This window comes from Equus przewalskii, chromosome 28 (genome assembly GCF_037783145.1).
Source record: "Equus przewalskii isolate Varuska chromosome 28, EquPr2, whole genome shotgun sequence".
Lineage (NCBI taxonomy): Eukaryota > Metazoa > Chordata > Mammalia > Perissodactyla > Equidae > Equus > Equus przewalskii.
In genome coordinates this window covers 10376164-10399010 of record NC_091858.1, presented here as the reverse complement: position 1 = coordinate 10399010, position 22847 = coordinate 10376164, and the positions used below count along the sequence as shown (strand labels likewise).

General features: G+C 38.9%; 1 protein-coding gene across 6 annotated transcripts in view; it reads right to left on the bottom strand.

Moving 5' to 3' along the window:
* The window catches only part of FUT10 (fucosyltransferase 10), a 171140-nt gene that overhangs the window by 93070 nt on the left and 55223 nt on the right, over positions 1–22847 (bottom strand). For 5 of the 6 annotated variants that reach the window (XM_008527524.2, XM_070598499.1, XM_070598500.1 and 2 more), the window contains exon 4: positions 17201–18036. In XM_008527524.2, the coding sequence (XP_008525746.2) occupies positions 17201–18036 (836 nt within the window). Of the gene's footprint in view, positions 1–14727; positions 15310–17200; positions 18037–22847 lie in introns of all 6 variants that reach the window. The other variant, XR_011534275.1, reaches the window with a different exon arrangement.

The following is a 22847-nucleotide window of genomic DNA, read 5'->3' as shown; positions in this document are numbered from 1 at the left end:
TCCAGAAAAGAGAGAGAGAAAAAAAGAAATATGCACGGAAATAATTCAAAAACCTTTCTTCAACTTGAAGGATCTAAGTTTCAGATAGACAGGGACCACTGAGAGCTCAGCACAATACAGTCTTTTGCTAAAACATGTTTTTATGAAATTTCAGAACACAAGGAAGAAGGAAGAGATTCTACAACCTTCTTGAGAAAATTCAATTCTGAGGATCAGAAGTTAAGATGATGTTGGATTTCTTGACAGTAACACTGGAAGTTAAAAAGCAATGGTGAGAGCCAGCACTGACAGCCTAGTGGTTAAACTTTGGCACACTCCACTTCAGCAGCCCGAGTTCAGTTCCCAGGCATGGAACCACACCACTTGTCTGTCAGTAGCCATGCTGTGGTGGCGGCTCACACAGAAGAACTAGAAGGACCTATAACTATGTACTGGGGCTTTGGAGAGAAAAAACAGAAAGGGAGAGGAAGATTGACAACAGATGTTAGCTCAGGGTGAATCTCACCAGCAAAAAGAAAAAAAAACCAATGGTGAGATTCATTGCTGAATGTTAACATTAGCGGGTAAAACTCTAAGGAGAAAATGGTACTTGCATAGCCTCAAAATATCTCCCCCAAATATTTATTAATCATTGTTGTGTTTTTAAAATATGTCCCAAATTATTTGATATTCCTCCTTCAAAAGTGAAGCTTAATTCCCCTTCCTTTGAGTGTGGGCTGGATTTAGTGACTCATACAGAGGAAAGGGAAAATTAGTAACCTCACAGTGGAAAAACCTACTGGATACCACCTTAACCAAGTGATCAAAGTTAACATCACCAGTACATGTCATGTTGACATCATACATCCCCTGATATGATGACATGAGCAGGGCCCTTTCACCTCTGTGGTATTATTCCCCAAAATCCACAACCCAAGTCTTAACATGAGGAAACATCAGACAAGCCCTACAGAGAGACATTCTACAAAAATGCTGACCATACGCTTCAAAAGTATGAAAGTTATTAAAAATAAGGAAAGACTAAACAACTGTTACAGATTGAAGGATTCTGAGGAGGCAGGATGACTAACTACAATCTGGTGTCCTGGATTTTACCCTGGAACAGACAAAAGATGTTAGTGGGCAAGCTGGTGAAATATGACCAAAGTCTGTAGTTCAGCTAACAGTAGCGTACCAATAGTAATTTCTTAGTATTGACAATCATGCCACGGTTATGAAAAATGTTAACATTAGGGGAAGCCAGGTAAAGAGTATATGGGAACTCTGGGCCATCTTTGTAGCTCTTCTGTGAATCTAAAATCACTTTGAAATTAAAATTTTTTTAAGGGAATGGCAAAATACCTTCAAAATTCTGAGAAAAACTGATGCCCATTTCAGTAATTTACACTCAGCCAAACTATTGCTCAAATGTTAGAGCAAAATGAAGACATTTCACACTTTTCCCCATATACTCCTTCTCAGGAAGCTATATGAGGTCATGACCAATGAAAACAAGAGAGCAAAGGAAGCAAGAGGAAGAAAAGCAAACAAGAAACAGATGTGAAGAGGATAAGACAACACCAAGCACAGAAAACCAGAACACAAATCCGAATAGCAAACCATTAGCAAAATCTAAGACCTAAAATCTGGGAAGCCCAAATACCAATACAAAGTTCAAAAGACCAGAGGTAGGCTCAAAATGGGGTCACTTTAGCAAGAGTTCATGGGGAGGTGGAAACTGTATTTAGAGCAAGAGCAGAACAGAATTAAGCAAGGAGGGCCCAAAGTGATCACCACGAAACAACTTTGGAGAGGCCACAGCTCACCTTTGTTGACTGATGCGTACAGATGTAAGGCTTTATCCCGCTGAACTAAAGAATCAGAAGCAGGTAGTTCAGAATGGACTATAGAAAGGAAAGTTTGGGTTCAATATAATGAACAATATAACTGTCAAAACTAACAAAAGATAAAAATGGGCTATCTTAAAAAATAATGAAATCACTGGCACTGGAAATGTTCCAACATAAATTAGCAGATGACTTGTTCATGATGCTTGAATCCAGTCAGCCGATAGCTATGCTGACCACATAACCTCTGATGGCCTTCTCAATGCTGACTTAGATAACTGTTTATATGAGAAAGACAGTAATACTCTATTTCCTTGTCTCTGCACTCAGGAGTCCATTTAATGGTGTAGGATAAAGTTCCATCTGAGGTGACAAAACAAAGAATCTTATGAAATGGACTCTTAACTCTAGTGTTCTTCCAGAAATATTTCACAGTATGACCTAAAGTAAGTGTGTCTGATGAAATAGTTATGATATTTTTGGAAGTAACTAACTTTCAGCATCTCATCATGCCTTTCCAGCTGAGGTCCTAGGCAGAAAAACAGGCTGTTTCTAAAGTACTATTAACAAATATTTTGCTTCCACAGGGAACGTGGCTCCTATTCTAACAATAAGGAAAAAGTCAGATAATCTACGAATTCATAACTTCTCCTGAGTCCATCAGAGAACTGAGATCACACAGCAACCAAGTAAACTGAATTCCAAAGAGGGACAAGCCCCTCCAAGGAGAGATGCATACATGATCTGTTCCATCTTTGGCTAAACACAGGAGAAACAGGTAAACATAGTATAAGAAGGTAACAAGAAATCAGTTAACATTTTAACAAATTCTTAAAGACGAAGAATGGGCTACCATGTCAGTTTGGAATACCGGGGAGCCCCAGACACAAAAGAGTTCAAACTCACTTAAAAGCTCTTTTTCATGGACCTCCATCAGAGGCCCAAAAGGAAGACTGGGGCCACGGCAGGAGATGGGAACGAGTCCCCCTCCCTGGAGCAGTGCAGGGAGGGTGATCACCTGCTTCAGAAAGCCCCACCGACCTCCCCAGATCATTCCTTCAGGAAGAGAAAGAGCCTTAAGCCACTGAGGAAGCAGTACCAAACCTTCTGTCCCCAGATCCAAGAGAAAAATCCACTACCCCTGAGGAGGGGTAGAAGCAAAACTCATGTGTCTCATGGTTGTGGGGGAGGCTGGCAACTAGAATGCTATAATGTAGTCTGGGATGCTACAATGGTACCAGAGGTCACCTACCACTGGGGAGGGACACAAAACGCTTTCCCGTTCAAACCTACCACAGACACAGGGTAGAGTTGGTTGCCATAGAAAGGAGAGGCAGGAACACTGAGAAAACTTCACCACTGGGGCACAGGAATGCAAAGCCTGCCTAAGTCTGAGGCTGCCAAGACCACAAAGAACCCACCCTGCCCTCACCAAGTAACAAGAAAGAGTAGTTTATTACTGCAGAAGGAGTAAGAGCTTGGAGAGAGATCCTCTCTGTGGCCCTGCAATGTAGGATCTGCCAAAAGCTGAGGGTGGAGGAGAAATATTGAGAAAAACTATTTAGTCCCCACTTCCCACTTTAAGCATAGATAATAGCAGCTCTTAGTTAGTGGATAATTATTATTACTGGAATAATCTGAAGCTCTGGAGCACTAAAGGCAACAGGAGCAACACAAACCCAAATTTAGCTCAACTCCCGACTAGACCGACTCAACCCCACACATACTGATAGCCTGATAGAAAAAGAAGCAAGCTCATTTCTGACCATAAATTTTATTTACCTCAGTTTCTGTATTTCTGTACATGCTGTCCAGCAATCAATTACAAATCATGACAAGCATTAAAAAAAAAAAACTCTGTCAAGAGATAAAGCAATCAACAGAACCAGACTGAGAGAGAACTCAGATGTTGGCACTATCAGGCAGGAACTTTAAAATGACTACCATTCATATGTCAAAGAACAAAGTGGAAAGGTAGACGACATGCATAAATAATATAAAGGGAGTTTCAGCCAAGAAATGTAATATAAAACAAGAGTCAAATGGAAATGCTAGGAATCAGTAGTTGAACGGATGTTGAATTCGGTGATCTCCAAGCTGCTCACAACCCTGGCATTCTATGATTCTAAGATCACCACTTCAAGAAGGTAAGAGAAGAAAAATCAAAATAAAGAAATGGATGGTTTACAGGGAGAAAACATGAGGCAATCAATAATGTCCCACTGGAATTTTCCCTCACATCTTCAACTTAAAATATATAAAAGAATGAGGAAGTACTATACCCACCTCTGGCCAAAAAGTAAATTCTGTTAACCTAAAGACATTATCTGTTTTGTTCATTTTACATACAAACAGAAAATCTCTAAATTGTCCTGCCGTTTAGTCATGGCATGCTGAATCTTTCCTTTTTATTAGAAATCCTCCCAACTTTCATACCTTATTTATAATTCTAACTTCAAAGGATCGTCCAAACTACTTACAACATAATGTTTAACTGTTAAGAAGAAAAATATTTATCCAAGCTGTCTGTTGGGTGGCTTTTGACAGCTGACATCTATGATACAGGAAGCATAGGTCTTATACTGAGTAGACATTAGATAACAGTGTGCTCAAAGAAGGAACATGTAAAGCAGCTCTTTATCTCCTGGCAAGTAGCCCTTTGATGACTTAGGGTTATTGCTCCTGGTGGTGACTTAGTACCACCACTCAAATGACAGAAAGGAGTTTTTAATTAAGACATAGACTCAAAGGACAAACAAAATAACGGCAATGAAAGTAACAAAATTTTGGAAGTTGCAAAGTCAGTAGGTGGGTGGCAAAAGACTTAGTTGACCTGAGAAAGCTGAGTTCTAAAGAGCAGTGGGAAAGCAGTCAGTCAACTCAATCTATACTGCAGAGTCCCCAAGACATTCAGGAATTTGGTGGCATAAAGAATTTTTGGAAATGGGTGTAAAGATGGGGCTGAAAACAGAAGAGTTGGTTGTCATTTTGGAAAGAAACAAAGCCCCAGATTATCACACTGCACAAACAGGAAACTAATGTTCCCCTACTCCAGCAAAAGCTGAGGCATATCTTCCAAAGAAAAGTAAACAGTGGGTCTCTGGACTAGGGGACAGTAGGCATAGATGAAGGTAAGGGCATTGTACTCTAGCTGACACCTCTTATGTACCTGAACCTCTCAACCTCGCCTGTCTCTTGTTCCAGCTGTGCAGGGCTCTAACCAACTGCACACCTGACCTCCTCCTGTGTGACTCACACTTCCTTTCCTAGGATTTAACTGATGAAGTCATTGTGGAACGTTTCTTAGCACTCATATCACATATGTGCAACCTGAACTTGAGGGGGAGATGAGCCCAGTGGGGCAAAGTTTTGATCAAAGGAAGGCTGGAACCAGTGGATAATTCTCTACCACTCCTTACCCTAAAGAAACTGGTCCTGAGACGCAGTACATGCTTCTCAGGGGTGGGGTCCTGGGGACTAACCAATCAGCAGTATCCTCATATTGGATCTCATTCTTTCACTGCTTCATTCACCTGTTCCTCTCTCCTCCTCTCTAGGACTGTACTCCCTAATAAGATTGTAGCACAAATGCCTCCACTTCCATTTCTGTTTTCTGTGGATCCAAGGTTATGACAGTTGGTGCCAGAGGTGGCCCTAGAAAGCATTACTCACTTGATGGCAATAAAGGCCCCACTGCTGGTAGTAAATCGCCATTATAATGAATAAGACTATCACCTGTTTTATCACCAGCCCTCAGCACATAAGAGAGAAAGGAGAGTCCCTGTTCAAAGAGGAAGCAGCTTATATGCCAAAATGAAGACCTAGAGGACTTGGCTACGATGTACTGGCAAGAATTGGGGAAGCATGTGTAGGACGGCATCTTGAGGGGTTGGACCGGGGTGGGAGGAATATAGGGCTAAATAGGAATTCATGACCTAGAGGGACTCACTTATGATATGGAATTCAATGTTCTGGCAAGAATAACTGAATCTGGTCCTAATAGTTTGTTGGATGGCTTCTTGAATCTTAGACATGACAGTCTATTGTAAATGAGACAGAGATGCCAGAGCTTCTTTGGCATAATATTGAGGAGGGAGGTCAGAAGGTTCAGGGGTTGGGAAAGTTAGAATGGATTTATATGTAAGAACCAGCCACCTGATTATGTTCGCTGAGAGGGCCAAGGGGACACTTGCTTCATGATGTCAATAGGGAAAACACTGGTGAGAGAAGGGCTATGGATGGGGACTATCTTCTGAAGGCTGGGGCTGAAAGTAAGAGATGTTCCTAGGGAACTGAGGTCCTTAGAATAACAAGGATTCCCAAATGGGTAAAAACCACTTATGAACACTTAACCATAACAGGTAAGGAGGAAGGAACTACCACAAAGAGTGAAAACACCAGACTGGCATTGCTTCCACCATTGGGGATCACGGCATTTCTAAAGATGAGATAGATGGTCAGAGAAACTAGATTGTTGCTCAAATTGTATAATCAAGATGGAGAGGGAGACAGAGAGGGCACAAAAAGAAAATTGATGGCAGCTGCCACAAAGGAAACTCAAGTGCCTCACTCTGTTTCAAAAACGAAATCAGTTCACAAACCAAAGCCGAGTGATCCAAAGTGCCATTGCCGTGTAATTTTTCACTGGAGAAAGTAAACAGAATTATTCAGATTTTCAAAGACTGTTGGATATAGGATCTAGTTGACATTGTCACTAGAGGCTTAAATTCTATCATGGTTCCCAGGTTAGGGTGATAGCACATGATGGCCATGTGACAAAGGGAGGTTTGCCCTATGTCCAGCAGCTTCAATGCATCTGCAAATTCAACTTGTATTTATTTCCTTGGGTCTCAAGTGAGTATGTGGGATAGTTATACTTAGCGGCTCAGAGAAACCTCACATGGGTTCCCCTGATCTGTGAAATAAAAGATATTATGGTAAGAAAAATGAAGTTAAATCCCTTAAAACTGCCCCATCAGCCACGACAGTAAATGTTTTTTTGCTGAGGAAGAGTCATTCTGAGCTAACATCTGTTGCTAATCTTCCTCCATTTTGTATGTGGGTCACCACCACAGCATGGCCACTGACGAGTGGTGTAGGTCCACACCTGGGAACTGAACCCAGACCACCAAAGCAGAGCATGCTGAACTTAAACACTAGGCTGCCAGGGCTGGCCCAGTAAATCTTTTTTTTTTTACGTATATTGATAATACATTTATTGAAAAATTAGGACAGAAAAATATAAGTGAAGAAAAGAGAAAGGAAAAAATATTAACAATCATTATCTCTAGAGTCTGGGAACCTAGGATATTTTGTAGTTTACCCTTTATACATTTCAACGCTTTCCAAATTTACTAGAATAAATTTGTATTACTTCTATAACTGAGGGGGAAGCACATATATGTGTGGTGTGGAGTATATATGTGGGCACATATACGTGGGTGTGTATATAAATATATACATTCCCAATTCTATTAACTATTCACACACAATCATTTAATTTTTTGCTGAAATTAAATCCATTCAACAAATATAGCAGCTTCCTAATAGTAAACTCTGCAATTTTATGCTTTCTTACATTAAAGATTTGTACTACTATGCCTAAAATTTCCCTTTAAGTTTCTTTTTTTAATTGAGGTATAATTGGCATGCAATATTATATTAGTTTTAGGTGTACAACATAATAATTTGATATTTGTATATATTATGAAATGATCACCACAATTAATTAACATCTGTCATGATACACACAGAATTTTTTTCTCGTGATGAGAACTTTTAAGATTTACTTTCTTACCAACTTTTAAATATGCAATATAGTATATTAACCATAGTCACCATGCTGTACACCACATCCCCATGACTCATTTATTTTATAACTGGAAGTTTGTCTCTCTTAACTCCTTTCACCTATTTCACCCACCCTCCACCCACCGCCTCTGCGAACCACCAATCCATTCTCTACATCTATGAGCTTGGATTTTTGGTGGCGGTTGTTGTTGTTGTTGTTGTTAGATTCCACACATAAATGAGATCATACAGTATTTGTCTTTCTCTGTTTGACTTATTTCACTTAGCATAATGCCCTCAAAGTCCATCCATGTTGTTGCAAGTGACAAGACTTTATTCATTTTTAAGGCTAAATAATATTCCATTGTATATATATACAACTTTTCTTTACCCATTCATCTGTCAATGGACAGAGGTTGTTTCCATATCTTGGCTATCACAAATAATGCCACAATGAACATGGGGGTACATATATCTTTTCAAGTTAGTGAGTTTTTTTATTCAGATAAATACCCAAAAGTGGAATAGCTGGATCTTATGGTAGGTCTATTCTCAGTTTTTTGAGGAACCTCCATACTGTTTTCCAAAGTTGGCTACATCAATTTACATTCCTACCAACAGTGCACAAGGGTTCCCTTTCCTCCACATACTCACCAATACTTGTTATTTCTTGTCTTCCTGACAATAGCAATTCTAACAAGTCTGAAGGAATATCTCATTGTGGTTTTGATTTGCATTTCTCTGATAATTAGAGATGTTGAGCACCTTTTCATGTACCTGTTGGCCATCTGTATGTCTTCTTTGGAAAAACGTCTATTCAACTTCTCTCACCATTTTTTACTAAGATTGTTTGTTTTTCTGCTATTGAGTTGCATGAGTTCTTTATATACTTTGGATATTAACCCCTTATCAAATATATTATTTGCAAATGTTTTCTCCCATTCAGTAGACTCCCTTTTCATTCTGTTGATGGTTTCCTTTGCTGTGCAGAGGCTTTTTAGTTTGATGTAATCCCACTTGTTTATTTTTGCTTTTGGTGTCAGATTCAAAAGTCATCACCAAGACCCACGTCAGGGAGCTTACTGCCTATGTTTTCTTCTAAGAGTTTCATGGTTTCAGGTCTTACATTCAAGTCTTTCATCCATTTTGAGTTAATTTTTGTGTACTGTGTAAAATAGCAGTCCAGTTTCATTCTTTTGCATGTGGCTGTCCAGTTTTTCCAATGCCATTTATTGAAGACTTTGTCCTTTCTCCATTGTATATTCTTGGATCCGTTGTCATAAATTAATTGAACATATACGTGTGCATTTTTTTCTCGGCTCTCTATTGTGTTCCATTGATTTCTCTATGTGTTTTTATGCCAATAGCATACTGTTTTGACTACTAAAGCTTTGTAATATAGTTTGAAATCAGAGAGGTTTGTTCTTCTTTCTCCAGCTTTGTCCTTCTTTCTCAAGATTGCTTCAGTTATTTGGGGTGTCAAGGTAGTAAATCTTGAAGCAATACCATATCCTTCGAAAAGCTTAGAGATCCATGCCCCCATCAGACAGAGGGATTGTCCCCACACCATAGCTCGCCCTCCCCATTTAATTCACCTTTGACCCTTGACAAAAACAAGATAAATCATGGAAGATGGTGGAAATTACCATGAACTTAACCTAACAGTAGACCCAACTGCAGCTGCTTTGCTAAATTTGGTATCTGTAGAGGAGCAGATCAACACTGCCCCAATCAACATTTTACGTTAATACCCACAATAAGCATCCACTGAGAAGAAGCTCACAAGCAACAGGTGGACAGTAATGACTTATCTTTAGATGTCAGACAACCTCTCTCCTTTTTCATTCCAATACTGGTTCCTGGGGCCCATGAACAGAGAAGACATCATGGCAATGACAGAGGCTATGCATGGACCCCAAAGCTTTACTCCCACTCCAGAAGGCAGAATTAATTACTGCCACTGTTGAATACCTAACCTACCAGCACCAATGACCAATACCGAGCCTTTTGATAAGGCACCATTCCTCGAGGAGACCATCTAGGCACTTAGTGATAAGCTGAATACAGTGAAACCCTTTAACCCTAGAAGGAAGAGCAATTTATCCTTACTGAAACTGACACTTACTCTACCCATGTTTGACTTCCTTATCCCCCATCTCTCTGCCAGCACTATCATCCAGGGGTTATAGAATACCTTCTTTCGCAACAAGAAATCTTCTACAACACTGACTCAGACCTAGGGACCCACTATATCAGGGGAAAGAGGTATTGAAATGGACAGATGACACTAGGACAATGGACAATATGAGAGGGGATATAGGATTTACTGGTTTTACAAGTACCCCATCACTCAGAGGAAGTTGGCCCAAAAGAAATTTGGAACAGCCTGTTAAAGGCTCAACTCAAATACCAGCTCAGGGACAATACTCTACAGGTTTGTTAAACTAGTGGTCCAAATACGAGACTGTACTCCAAATAGCTGGACTACACAGTTATGGGAACCAAAGAGTAGAAGTAGGATTGACTAATCTCACCACTATTCCCAGTGACCTATTTGCTTATTTTGTGCTTCTTATCTCTGCAACTTAGGCTTTCATAGGTTCCTGGTTCCTGATTAGTCACGGGAGGCGCAATCTTTCCCACTAGGGCCCTAGGAAGGTTCTCACCAAACTTGATTATATGTAACTTTCAATACCGCATGCTGGCAGACGGCTTTCTTCTTCCCCTTCAGCAAACAGAACACTTACAACCAAGCCAATACTGTCCAGGAACGAATTTAGAAGAACAAAATGATAAATAGGCCAATTCACCAAAACAACGCAGTAATACTAGATACATATATAACAGAGCTTGAAAATAGTTGAAGCAAACATTGATACAACTGAAAGAAGACAAAGACAAATGCACAATTACAGTTGGAGATTTCAATATTCCTCTCAATGAAGAGCAGAGGTAAACAGAAAATCACAAAAGATATAGAAGACTTTAACAACACTATCAACCACCTTAACCAAATTGACATTTATAGAACACTCTCACCAACAACTGCAGAATACACATTCTTTCCAAGTGCACATAAAACTTTACCAAGATAGATCACAGTCTGGGCCATAAAACAAGTCACAGTAAACTTAAAATGATTCAAGTCATATAACATATTTGTAATAACACAATGGAAAAGACCAGTATCAGAAAGGAATTTAGGAAATCTCCAAAGATGTGAAATCTGAAAAACATACTAATAAATAACTCATGGGTCAAACAAAAAATCACAATGGAAATTTTAAAATATTTTAAACTGAATTAGTATTAACATGATAATCTAAATTGGTAGGGTGTAGCTAAGGTGATGACTAGAGAAAAATTCTTGGCATTAAACATGTATATTAGAAAAATATAAAAGTTTAAAACTAACGACCCAAGTTTCCACCTTAAGAAATTTGGAAAAGAGCAAATTAAGCCCAAATTAAAAAGAATGGAAATAATAAAGAGCAAAAGTAATTAAAATATAAAACAGAAAAGTAAGAAAAGAAACCAGGGGCTGGGCTGGGGCATAGTGGTTAAGTTTGCACACTCCGCTTTGGCAGCCCAGGGTTCACCAGTTCTGATCCTGGACACAGACCTACACACTGCTCATCAAGCCATGCTGTGGTGGCATCTCACACAGAACTAGAAGGACTTACACCTAGTATATTAAACTATGTACTGGGGCTTTGGGGAGAAAAAAGAAAAAAAAACAGGAAACCAAAATCTTATTATTTGGATAGATCAACGAAATGGATAAAACTGTATTCAGATTGATCATGAAAAAAAGAGAGAGGACAAAAATTAATATCAGATATGACAGAAGTGACATACAGATTCTACAGGCATTAAAAGGATAAAGGAATAGTAATAACAATGGTATGCCAATCAATTTGACAGCTTAGACAAAATGAAAAAAAATTCTTTGGAAGACACAGTCTACTGAAGCTCACTCAAAGTGAAATGAATGCCATGAATGGCTCTATATCTATTAAAACAAGTTAATTTATAGTTAAAACCTTCCCACAAACAAAAGTCTAGGTACTGATGGCTTACTGGTAAATTCAACAAAATATTTAAGGAAGAAATTATATCAATTCTACACAAACTCCTCCAGAAACATGAGAGGAGTGGGCATGAAGCCAGCATTACCACATATGAAAACTAGACAAAGCCATCAGAAGAAAAATATAGAAAAGATCATCCCATGAACATAATGCAAAAATTCTTAACAAGTTTTAGCAATTCAAATCCAACAATAAATAAGGATAATACATTATGACCAAATGAGGTTTATCTCAGGAAAGCAAGGTCTATTTAACCTTCAACAAACATCACTATAATTCACCATTAAAGAAACTAAAAAAAAAAAACCATATGATCATTTCAATGGATGAAGAAAATTATTTGGCAAACTTCCACATCCACTTATGATAAAAATTCTCATCAAATTAAGAATAGAAGGAAACTTCCTCAACCTGATAACAGGCATCAACTAAAATCCTCCAGCTAACTCATAAATGATGAAAGACTGAACTTTTTCTCCCTATGACTAGAACGAGGTGAAGACATATGGTCTCAACAATACTATTCAAAATTGTAATGGAGGTCCTCATCAGTGCAGTGAGGGGAAAAAGGGAAGAAATGAAAAACAAATAGATTGGGGCAGAGGAAGAAAAATGGCCTTTATTTGTAAATTACATGATCATTTATACAGAAAAATTCTAAGAAATCTACAAAACAGATACCAGAACTAATCAGTGAGTTTAACAAGAATGCAGTATACAAGGTCAATAAACAAAATCAATTTTATTTCTATATACTAGCAACAAACAATCAAAAAATAGAGTTTAAAAAAATACGATTTATTATAGTATCAAAAAACATTAATTACTTAGGGATAAATTTAACCAAAAAGTTATAAAACTTGTACATAAGAAACTACAAAACATTGTCTACAGAAGTTAAAGAAGACCTAAATAAATGGACAGATACATCATTCTTATGTATTAAATGTCTCAATATTATTATCAATTCTCCAAACTGATAGATAGATTAAACACAGTCTCAACAGAAATCCCGTCAAGAATTTTCATATAATTTGACAAACTGAATCTAAAATTTATACACAAAAGCAAAAGATCTAAAATAGTGAAAATAATTTTGAAAAAGAACAAAGTTGGATGATTGAGACTACCTCATTTCAAGACTTCTTATAAAGCTACAGCACTCAAATACAGGCATATTCATCAGTTCAGAAACTGACCCATACATATATGGCCAATTGATTTTTGAAAAAGAAGCCAAGGTAATTCAATCAGGAAAGAATAATCTTTCCAACAAATGGTGCTGATACAATTGAATACGAAAATAAACAAACCTCAACTCTTACATCACACTACACTACAAAAATTAACTCTAAGTGGATTATAGATCTAAATGTAAAAGTTCAAACTACAAAACTTCTAGAATAAAATAAAAGCAACTCTTAGTGACTTTGGGTTAGACAAAGTTTTTTTTCTTTGAGGAAGATTAGCCCTGAGCTAACATGTGCTGCCAATCCTCCTCTTTTTGCTGAAGAACACAAAGATTTTTAAACAGAACACAAAAAAGAGAAACTATGAGAGAAGAAAAAATGTATTGGCTTCATTAACTCAAATGAAAAATTGATTTGAGTCAAATCAAAAATTGATTTGAATCAAAATCAAAATTGATTTGACTTCATCAAATTTAAAAACTTTACATGTCAAAAGATACTGTTAAGTAAATGAAAAGACAACCCAGACTAGAAGAAAACATTTGTTCACTTTGTAATTAACAAAGGACATGTATTCAAAATATACAAAGGATTCTTACCACTCAAGATTAACAACAACCCAATTCTTTAAAAATGAGCGAAAGATTCGAATAGACAATTCACTAATGATGATATCTATGGGAAATAAGCCATTAAAAGATACTCAAAATCATTAGTTACTAGAGAAATTTAAATTAAAACACAGTGAGATACCACTAGACACCCACCAGAATGGCACAAATTCAAAGACTGACCACATCAAATTGGCCATGAATAGACTTTCATACAATGCTGGTGGGAATGTAAGACAGAACAACTCTGGGAAACAGTTTGGTCGCTTCTCAAAATGTTACACATATATCTACCATATGACCTAGCTATTCCATTCCTTGGTATTTACAAGAGAGAAATGAAAGCTCATATCCATACAAAGACTTGTACATGAATGTTCATGTCAGTTTCATTTGTAATAGCCATAAACTGGAAGCAACTCAGATGTCCATCAACAGATGGGTGGATAAGGAAATTTCGGTATGTCCAAACTTCACCAATAAAGAGAAATGAAGTCCTGATACACACAACATTGTGGATAAATGTCAACATTATCATGCAGAGTGAAAGAAGCCAGACACAAAAGAGAACACACTACATGATTCCATTTATAGAAAACTCTAGAAAACTGCCTTAGTCTTTGTCAAAAGTGACAAAAAGCAGACAGGTGGTTGCCTGAGGAAGCACGTGGAGAAGGGATAGATTACAAAGGGACATAAGGAAACCTTTGGAGGATGATAGAAATGCTTGTCGTCTTGACTGTGGCCATGGTTTCACAGGTATATGTCCTAAGTAATCAAATTGTACACTTTAAATATGTGCAGTTTACTGTACGTCAATTATACCTCAATACAGCTAATATTTTAAAAACTTATCCAAGTTCCATGAAGTTATATTTCTGAGGATTCCCTGCTGTCTCCCCTGCTCTAGCCTCTTTGCAGACACAATTATTTATCAATAAATGCTCCTTGACTAAAATTAACTCATGAGGTGGCCTCTTCAATACTGAAAGACTTTCCCCGACATAAACAAAACAGACGACACAACGAACAAGCCTACTCAGATTCACTTGGTGTAGTGGACACAGTAAAGATGGCCCCCATGGTTCCCGGCTCCTGGTATTCATGCCCTTGTGTAACTCCTCCCCTTGAGTGTGGGTGTTACTTGTCACTTGCTTCTACCCAATGGAAAACAGCAAAGGTGAGAGGATGTATGTGATTACGTCAGATGATTACATACCTAAGACTGGAGCACTGGTCTTGCTGGAATCTCGCTCTCCCTTGCTGGCTTTGAGGAAGTAAGCAGCCACGGTGGGAAGCCCACAGGACAACGAGCTGTGAACCGCCTCTAGAAGCTGAGGGCAGCCCTCAGCCTCCAGCCAGCAGGAAACTGAAGCCCTCAGTCCTACAACCTCAAGAAAGTGAGTCTGCCAACAAGTGTGTGAGTTGAGAAGCAGACCTGCCCCCAGTGGAGCCTCCAGATGAGAACCCAGCCCTGAGTGACATGTTGATTGCAGCCTTGAGGGGACCCAGCTCAGCCATGATCTAGCCCACAGAAATGGGGAGGGGACAAAGGTATGTTCTTTCAAGCCACCAAGTTTGTGATAATAGTGTGTACACAGCAGTAGATAATACACTAGGTCTGTGTGTTTGTAAGAGGGAGAGGAGCAGATGGAGAGTAGAGAAAGGGGAAATGAATTTAATTTTCTAATAGTATTTTCTATACCTAAATACAACAACTTAAACTATTACCAACTGCGAGATAAAAAATAACCAGAGTTAGAGGAAATCATATTATTTCTTTCAGCTTTCTTTCCTTTGGCTGAAAGAGAAAAAGTGAAGAAACTTATATTTAAGTAGCTTACATTAAGATATACTATATATAAGCTATAACAAATCTTGTAAAATGAATGCAAATGAAAACAACTGGTCTAAACCCCTTTAATTTCCTTTCATGGTATCTTTTGTTCTGCTTTTCAATAATGAGCACATTAGCATTTGAGAAGTGTAACAGGTTCACTGAAACCAAGCAAAGTCTTCTAACCATCTTCCTGGCCCACCTCTCTGGGAGGAATCAGAGCACACCGGAGGACAGGCTACTCGCTCTATTTTATTCAGACTCCAAAGAGAAGGACATTCAATGACACCGCCTTCAGGCACTCTGAAATACCACAGTTAGCTGTTTCTGTTGGAAATGCAGGAAAGTATGTATTCTCCTGTATCTTTTAAAAAGCTATTTATCAAGGTCATTATACCCTCTTTCCCAGGCCCCAGGAGTCCTTCCAGTAGGGCTTCTGTGACTGGCAGGGGCAGGCAGGGTTTGTGTAGTTCTCTGAGTTTTCTGTAAATATAATCTCCAAGCCTGGAAAGGATTGTGAAAGATGGCCCAGGCAGATCGTTACCCTCAGAAGTCCTGTTTTTGGCTTTGATGTATTTTCAGAATAAATAACTGGTAAAGCACAGGCAATTAATGTGGTCTCTACTTTCTTATGTGTCTTTGCAGTAGCGTGTGTATTTTGGTTTTTGCTGTAATGTGGCCCTTTAAATTAGGTCATAAAGGAAGTCACTGGAAATCAGGATGCATTCTCTGAGAATGATGTAATCTTTAGTGTTCCTGTTGCTGACCAAGACACTCAGCTTAAAATAAATGATTTTATGAGTAAAAATTTGTTATATGAAAGCAGACAAAAGAATTTAAATTTTCATAATAATTAAAATGAGGAAAATAATCTTTCAAATATTTTAAATTTGTCTAAACATTATTTAGCAAATGAAAGTCTTAGATAGTATACACGCAATACATAAAAATAATTCCATATACTGTTTAGGTTTATGTTTTAACTGAAATTAATATGCTATCCAAAATAAACATTTAAATATTTAACAAAAATTATCTGCCTTCAGAGAATTTAGGTAAAACATTATGTGTATATAGGAGTCAGGCCAGGGAATGACGTATGTGTGGGCCATCTCATTTTTTAAAAATTTCAAAGGTAGCTGAAACTAACCTTCCTTTTTCTTTCAATAAATTACCTTTAACGAATTCAGTGATATACAAAGTGGGACCATTCCTGGGATAAATAAATAAAGTCAGCAAATAAACAAACGTTAAGGGCATCAAGAAATTTAAAGACATTACTAAGAACTTCATTAACAATAATTTCAGGAAAAGAAGCCTTGTAGGATTATCCTCACTATTATTTAAACAGTTTCTAGATATTAATAAGCATATGTGTGTATGCCAGAAAGAGAAAGAGCAGGAATCAGAGAGGTTAATTGATTGTGTATGTGAAACGAAAATAAGTTTCAAAATGGCAGCCGTGGGGCATGAGTGTGAGGGGTCTGGCAGAAACCACAGCATTGAAGAGAGGTTGAAGGACTGACTATGTGGATGAGATTCAGAACTTTCAATTTTTTTATTTTTTGGCCTTCTTCCCTCCTGTGCAGCCTCCTTGTCTCACTGCCCAGCATCTGCAGCATGGTGTCCTCCAGAAGAAATAAAAAGAGAATTTAAGGCCTTCAGGAAGAAGGGCCTGACCAGCAGACTTTATGACAGTCCTCAAAGGATAGTGATGAAACCTTCAACCTTCCTGCAGAGCCTGCCTCTCTGATAGGAATGAGGAGCAGTGATGAGGCAACAGAAGGGTACAGAATGGCAGAGACCACCAGGATGGCCATCCTAGCACCTCTTTGCCAAACCTTGATTTGCTTACCTTTTCCCGAAGCCTAATATTCTCCCACACCTTGTTGCACACCATACACTCGAATGCATCGACGTAGTTGTCCTGGTTGATGTCTTGCACGCCCCATTTCCGCTCCCTGAGAGCTGTGAGAAGTCGCTGATTAGAGATCTCACCCTTCAGCTTCCACTCTATGTAGGCCTCGTACAGTCTGTCATCGTGATCCAGTTGTCTGATGTAAGTTGCCAGTTCTCTGGGGTGAGAAAATTCTGATACGAGAATAGCACTTCTATTACTTGGAAGCCAGTCTGCGATGCTGGGGGATCCATAATACACAGGGACTACCCCCAGTTTCAGAGGTCTCCAGAGCTTCTCAGTGATGTAGTCATCACAAATCGCATTCTCAAAAGCAAGGATAAACTTATACTGAGCAATGATCCTGTAAAAGCCATCAGCGTCCATAGAGGCTGGGTTTTTCAGCTGTTGAGGGAGATCTTTGTTCCGCAAACACTCACCATAGGAATCGACCTCGATGTAAGTCATCAGCTCTCGAACATAGCTGTCTCTGTCTGATGGGGGGTCACAGTCTGACTGAACATACACCAGCGGAGCCAGTCTTTTTCGAAGGCTGTTTTTGGACTTCAAAGGGACGAGGTATTGGAGTGACTTCAGGACTTCTATGCCCTCCAAGTACTGGGTAGTTAGTGGCAAGTGGGAATGCCGGCTGAACGTGGCAGTGTAGTTGAACAAGGCGATGACTGGCTCGTGAAAGAGCTTGTAATTGTTTTTCGGAGACTCTTCATGGAAAAGGGCCCAGTCATGATGGGCTTTGCGAGGCAGAGGTAAACTGTCTATGTTAAAGTCAGTACCTAGGAGAAGAAAAGACAGTATTAGTATGTCCAAAAGAATTGTGGTGTTTGAGTTTGAGTCCACCTGGTAAGAGGAGTTTGGGGCTATAAATAAGAAGCACGTTACAGTGTCTGCAAAGTGCCTGGTTGTCCGTCATGAAGCTTTCACCCGAGAACCTGCTCAGGGAGAGAATCCCCAAGGAGAGGGACCCTCTTTCTCATTTAATAAAAAGGCCAATGGGAGTAGTGTCTAGCCTGGTTCTAAAAGAAAAATTTATCCCACTGCCTTTGCAATTGGCTTTTCTTCCCAGAGGTTTGCCTAAGAGGGGGCAGGAGAATTAAAGAGATTGACAGATCTTAACAAAAGAAAAGAGCAGGAGAAACGAAGCCAAAACGGGAAAAGTGACCACCTTAGTAGATTGATTAACTGGAAAAAAAGTGAAATCATGCAAAAGTAGCCAGAACAAATATACAGGATAGATGTTTTTTTAATCCAAAATGATCGATTTCAACAAAGTACAGTGAATCAATCTTAGTCAAAATGGTAGACAAGAGGCTTTTAGGGACGAAAGAGCTGATAATAGCACTATGTTACAGACCGCTGCAGGATGGACATGAATTAACAAGCACATCAAGAAATAAAGACGGCATAACAGGATTACAATTATGAGTGATTCTAGCTTCCACAGGATTAATTGGGAAACCTCTGAAACATGATAATGTGCAGACAGAAGTGATGGATGTGGTAAGCAACTGTTTCCTGACTGTGTGGGTGGAGACCCAATCAGGAAGAAGTTATTTCTATAACCGAGAAAGAAGAATTAAAACAATATCACAATACACAATACAGAATTTCTAAAGCGTTCCTGATACTGATAATTTTGTGGCTCCTGATTTGAGTTTTTAACTATAAGGAAATGGCAAAAAGACAAAATCCATCTTACAGCATCCACTGGGAAGAAAAGCACCAAATAAATGCTTCCAGCAGAATAAAACATTTTCTCTAGTAGAATTCATAAAAATGATTTAATGCCAGTGCACACTCTTTCAAATAAATATATACTCTTTGGTGCCAACTGTACATCAATGAGAAATCAATTAATCAAGAAAGACTTTTAAACAATTAAAGATCAAATAAGATTATATTGGAGGACATACATTGAGCCCAGAGAAATTGCTGAAGAAAGTACTACTCTCTTCATAATAGGCTTTTATTCTCGATGATCAGGAATGAAAGACTAACATCTAAAAATGGTTATATATTTGTTTACCTGGCACTTGCTATATTTAACCTTTAGCATCAAAAAGAATACTCATCCACACACATGAAATTTAATGGCATATAGAGTTGGATGGTCAGCAAAGGTTAATAGACAAACTGAGGACACGAAAGAGAAGAGAATTTGAGAAGAAAGGCAATTTAACGCATCGAAGCGGTTGCTACTCAAAAAGATTCTAAGCTGGTCAAGTGGCCAATGATGGGAGCTGGAACCCACAAACGTGAGTTAGAACAAAGTTTCCACTGAAGGTGTACAGGGCACCAAGGCCATTTGCCCGGGAGAGGGAAAACTGGAGTCCAACCCATAGGCGTCAGAGGCAGGGGTCAAGAGGTAAGATTAGAGATTAGAGGAGATATAATTAAAAGTGTGTTTAGGGGGCTGGCCTGGTGGTGTAGTGGTTAAGTTTGTGCACTCTGCTTTGGCACCCCAGGGTTCACAGGTTCAGATCCTGGGCACGGACCTAGCACCACTGGTCAAGGACATGCTGAGGTGGCGTCCCACATAAAATAGAGAAAGACTGGTACAGATGTTAGCTCAGTGACAATCTTCCTCAAGCATAAAGAGGAATATTGGCAACAGATGTTAGCTGAGGGCCAATCTTCCTCACCAAAAAAAAAAAAAAAAAAGGTGGGTCTAGAATTAACTGAGGGATCAGGCACAGGTGTCTTGAGTGAGTGACTCAAGTCGGCTGCTGTTATGTGGCACATAGGTGATTCGTAACCTGCCTCACACTGGGTGTGCCACAGCACATCCAAAACACAGAACAGAGAAGCAGAAAGACACAAAGCCTGCCTCCAGTGCTCCAGAGACTGGAGGACCTCAGTTTTACCGCTGAGGCCTACATTAGTAAAGTGTAAGAGGAATTAAAAATGACTATGTCTAGACCTTATTTTGACCAATACCTAGGTCCGCTTAGGTTGTGCTGGTAAAAGGAGTAGGACTTGAAACTGGTATCAATTATAATGACCATTTCACTCATTATAACCAGGAGATGAGGCTTACAGGCTCATTATACCTTCTGGCAAGTTGCTCCTGGAGCCTCGATGTTGGAAAGAAGGGGAGAAGCGCAGAGGGTCCCTCGCAAATGCAGTCTATAGTAGCAAAAAAGGCCCACAGAATCTAGGCAAGAAACATTTGTTTATATGCATGCTCTAAAAAGCAACATGGCTTTTTAAAAATGAGAGCATGAGATTCTCATACATCCATCTGAATTCTATTTAGTTTGTAGGAGTGGGGCTATCTTTAACAGTGGGGGAATGCCTCTCTAACAGACAGGGAAGTTAAAGGGACCTAACTTTCCAGAAACACTTCCCATTATTTGCTACCTTAAAAAGTAGTTCCTAGTAACTTCCCCAAGATGCACACACACAACACACAGACACACACAACGCACACAACAAAATCACATTAGGGTTTTTTTTCCTCCAGTTTTATTGAGATGTAATTGACATATATTTGTTGTTCTTGTTCCATTTCTTTTTTTTATTATTTAATTTTTATTGAGTTAATGATAGGTTACAATCTTGTGAAATTTCAGTTGTACATTATTGTTTGTCAGTCGTGTTGTAGAGGCACCCCTTTACTCTTTGTGCCCACCCCCCACCCCACGTTTCCCCCAGTAGCCACTAGTCTGTTCTTTTTGTCTGCATTTTTAAATTCCTCATATGAGTGGGGTCATATAGAGATTGTCCTTCTCTATCTGGCTTATTGCACTTAACGTAATTCCCTCAAGGTCCATCCATGTTGTTGCAAATGGGATGATTTTGTTCTTTTTTATGGCTGAGTAGTATTCCATTGTGTATATATACCACATCTCCTTTATCCAATCATCAGTTGATGGGCACTTAGGTTGCTTCCACATCTTGGCTATTGTAAGTAATGCTGCAATGAACATTGGGGTGCATGGGACTTTTGGAATTGCTGATTTCAAGTTCTTTGGCTAGATACCCAGTAGTGGGATAGCTGGATCATACGGTAGTTCTATTTTTAATTTTTTGAGGACTCTCCATACTGTTTTCCATAGTGGCTGCACCAGTTTGCATTCCCACCAACAGTGTATGAGGGTTCCTTTTTCTCCACAACCTCTCCAATATTTGTTACTATTGGTTTTGGTTATTTTTGCCATAGAATAGGTTTTTTAATCAAATTCTTCCAAACCAAAATTTTCTGGGGAAGATTTAAAAATATACGTTATTTCATTCAGTGAGCTCCTCCCCTAAATCTAGAGTGTCTGATGGTAAACACTCAACTTTTAGAAATTAGAACTAGATAGACCTAAAATACTCCAAGGATAGCATGGCCTAGAATACAAGTGGCGATATTAAACAATTTCTAAAAGGTATTTGATGTGACTCAGGAAACGACTGAGTTACTTTGCTCTCTCTGACTCCAGGGCAATGCTCACTATAAAAAGATTTGGAACTGGGATCTTTAAAGAAATGAAAATCAACTGAACTATGGTAAATCCATAAAAATGTGGCTAACTTGCAAGTGATTGGTTCCCTAGTTTTATACGGTCATCTTCACTGGCTCTTCCATTTAATAACTTTGGATTCAAACTTTCAATTCCCTGGGTTATTTTGTGTTTACTGAATACTGACAAATTTATTCGTTCCTTTAAGTAACAGCTCACAAATAGATCTTGAGCACTAAAGTGCACTGTAAAGGGAATTGCAACATGGAATAAAATTAATGCCAGCAAATGATGCCAGATTTCTGACTATAGGGACTGAATTAGAAATAGCAGACAAGCAGAAAAGCAACAATACTTTACGATACATGTTACGTGCTCCTTTTCTCCTGCAGGGGCATATATTCTTCTTTTAGTATTCCCAAACAAATTGGTGAAAACAGAACGCAGCAGGTATTATTAACCCCACTCTACTAACAACGTGTGAGTCATTTATCTGGAGCTAAAACCCCTGCTGGGGACCAGAATTTCCAGACTGGCTGATGGTCAAGGACCAGAAAGATCCCTGGCCCCGCTATAACGTTGATTCTGTTGAATAACTTACTCCTGGCACTCCCAAATACAGCCACAAAAATATTACCCAGCTTAAGTCCAGTCTGCCCGGGAAGACAGGCATGCCGTCATTCAGAAAAGAGAAATGCTCCCACAAAATATCCTCCAAAGGTAATCTCTCTTTTTAAAAAGAACCTCTACCATAAAACTGTGTGTCGCATAAAATGGGGTCCCACAAAAAATACCCCAACAGAGGGAACTAAAATTTCTTAGGAAAAACAATTTAGGCCAAGGAGCTGCCTTATATATATATTATCATCTAGCATATGCATAGTTCATGGCTATTTTTCATGCCATTCCACATGACTTTCCTCCACTTACCCACACAACACCATCAGATTATTTATTTTTCTCTAAGGTTCTGAGGGTTAACTAAAAATGAAAAAATGGTGCTGGTAATTGAGAAAGGCCCCCATTACCTCAGGCTAAATTCTAACCAAGGCACCACACACGCCCCTCTGCAGACAGTCCAGCTCTAGTCAACTCAGAGGGACCCTGGCAGGCCACTCAACTCAAAATGCTCTCACACT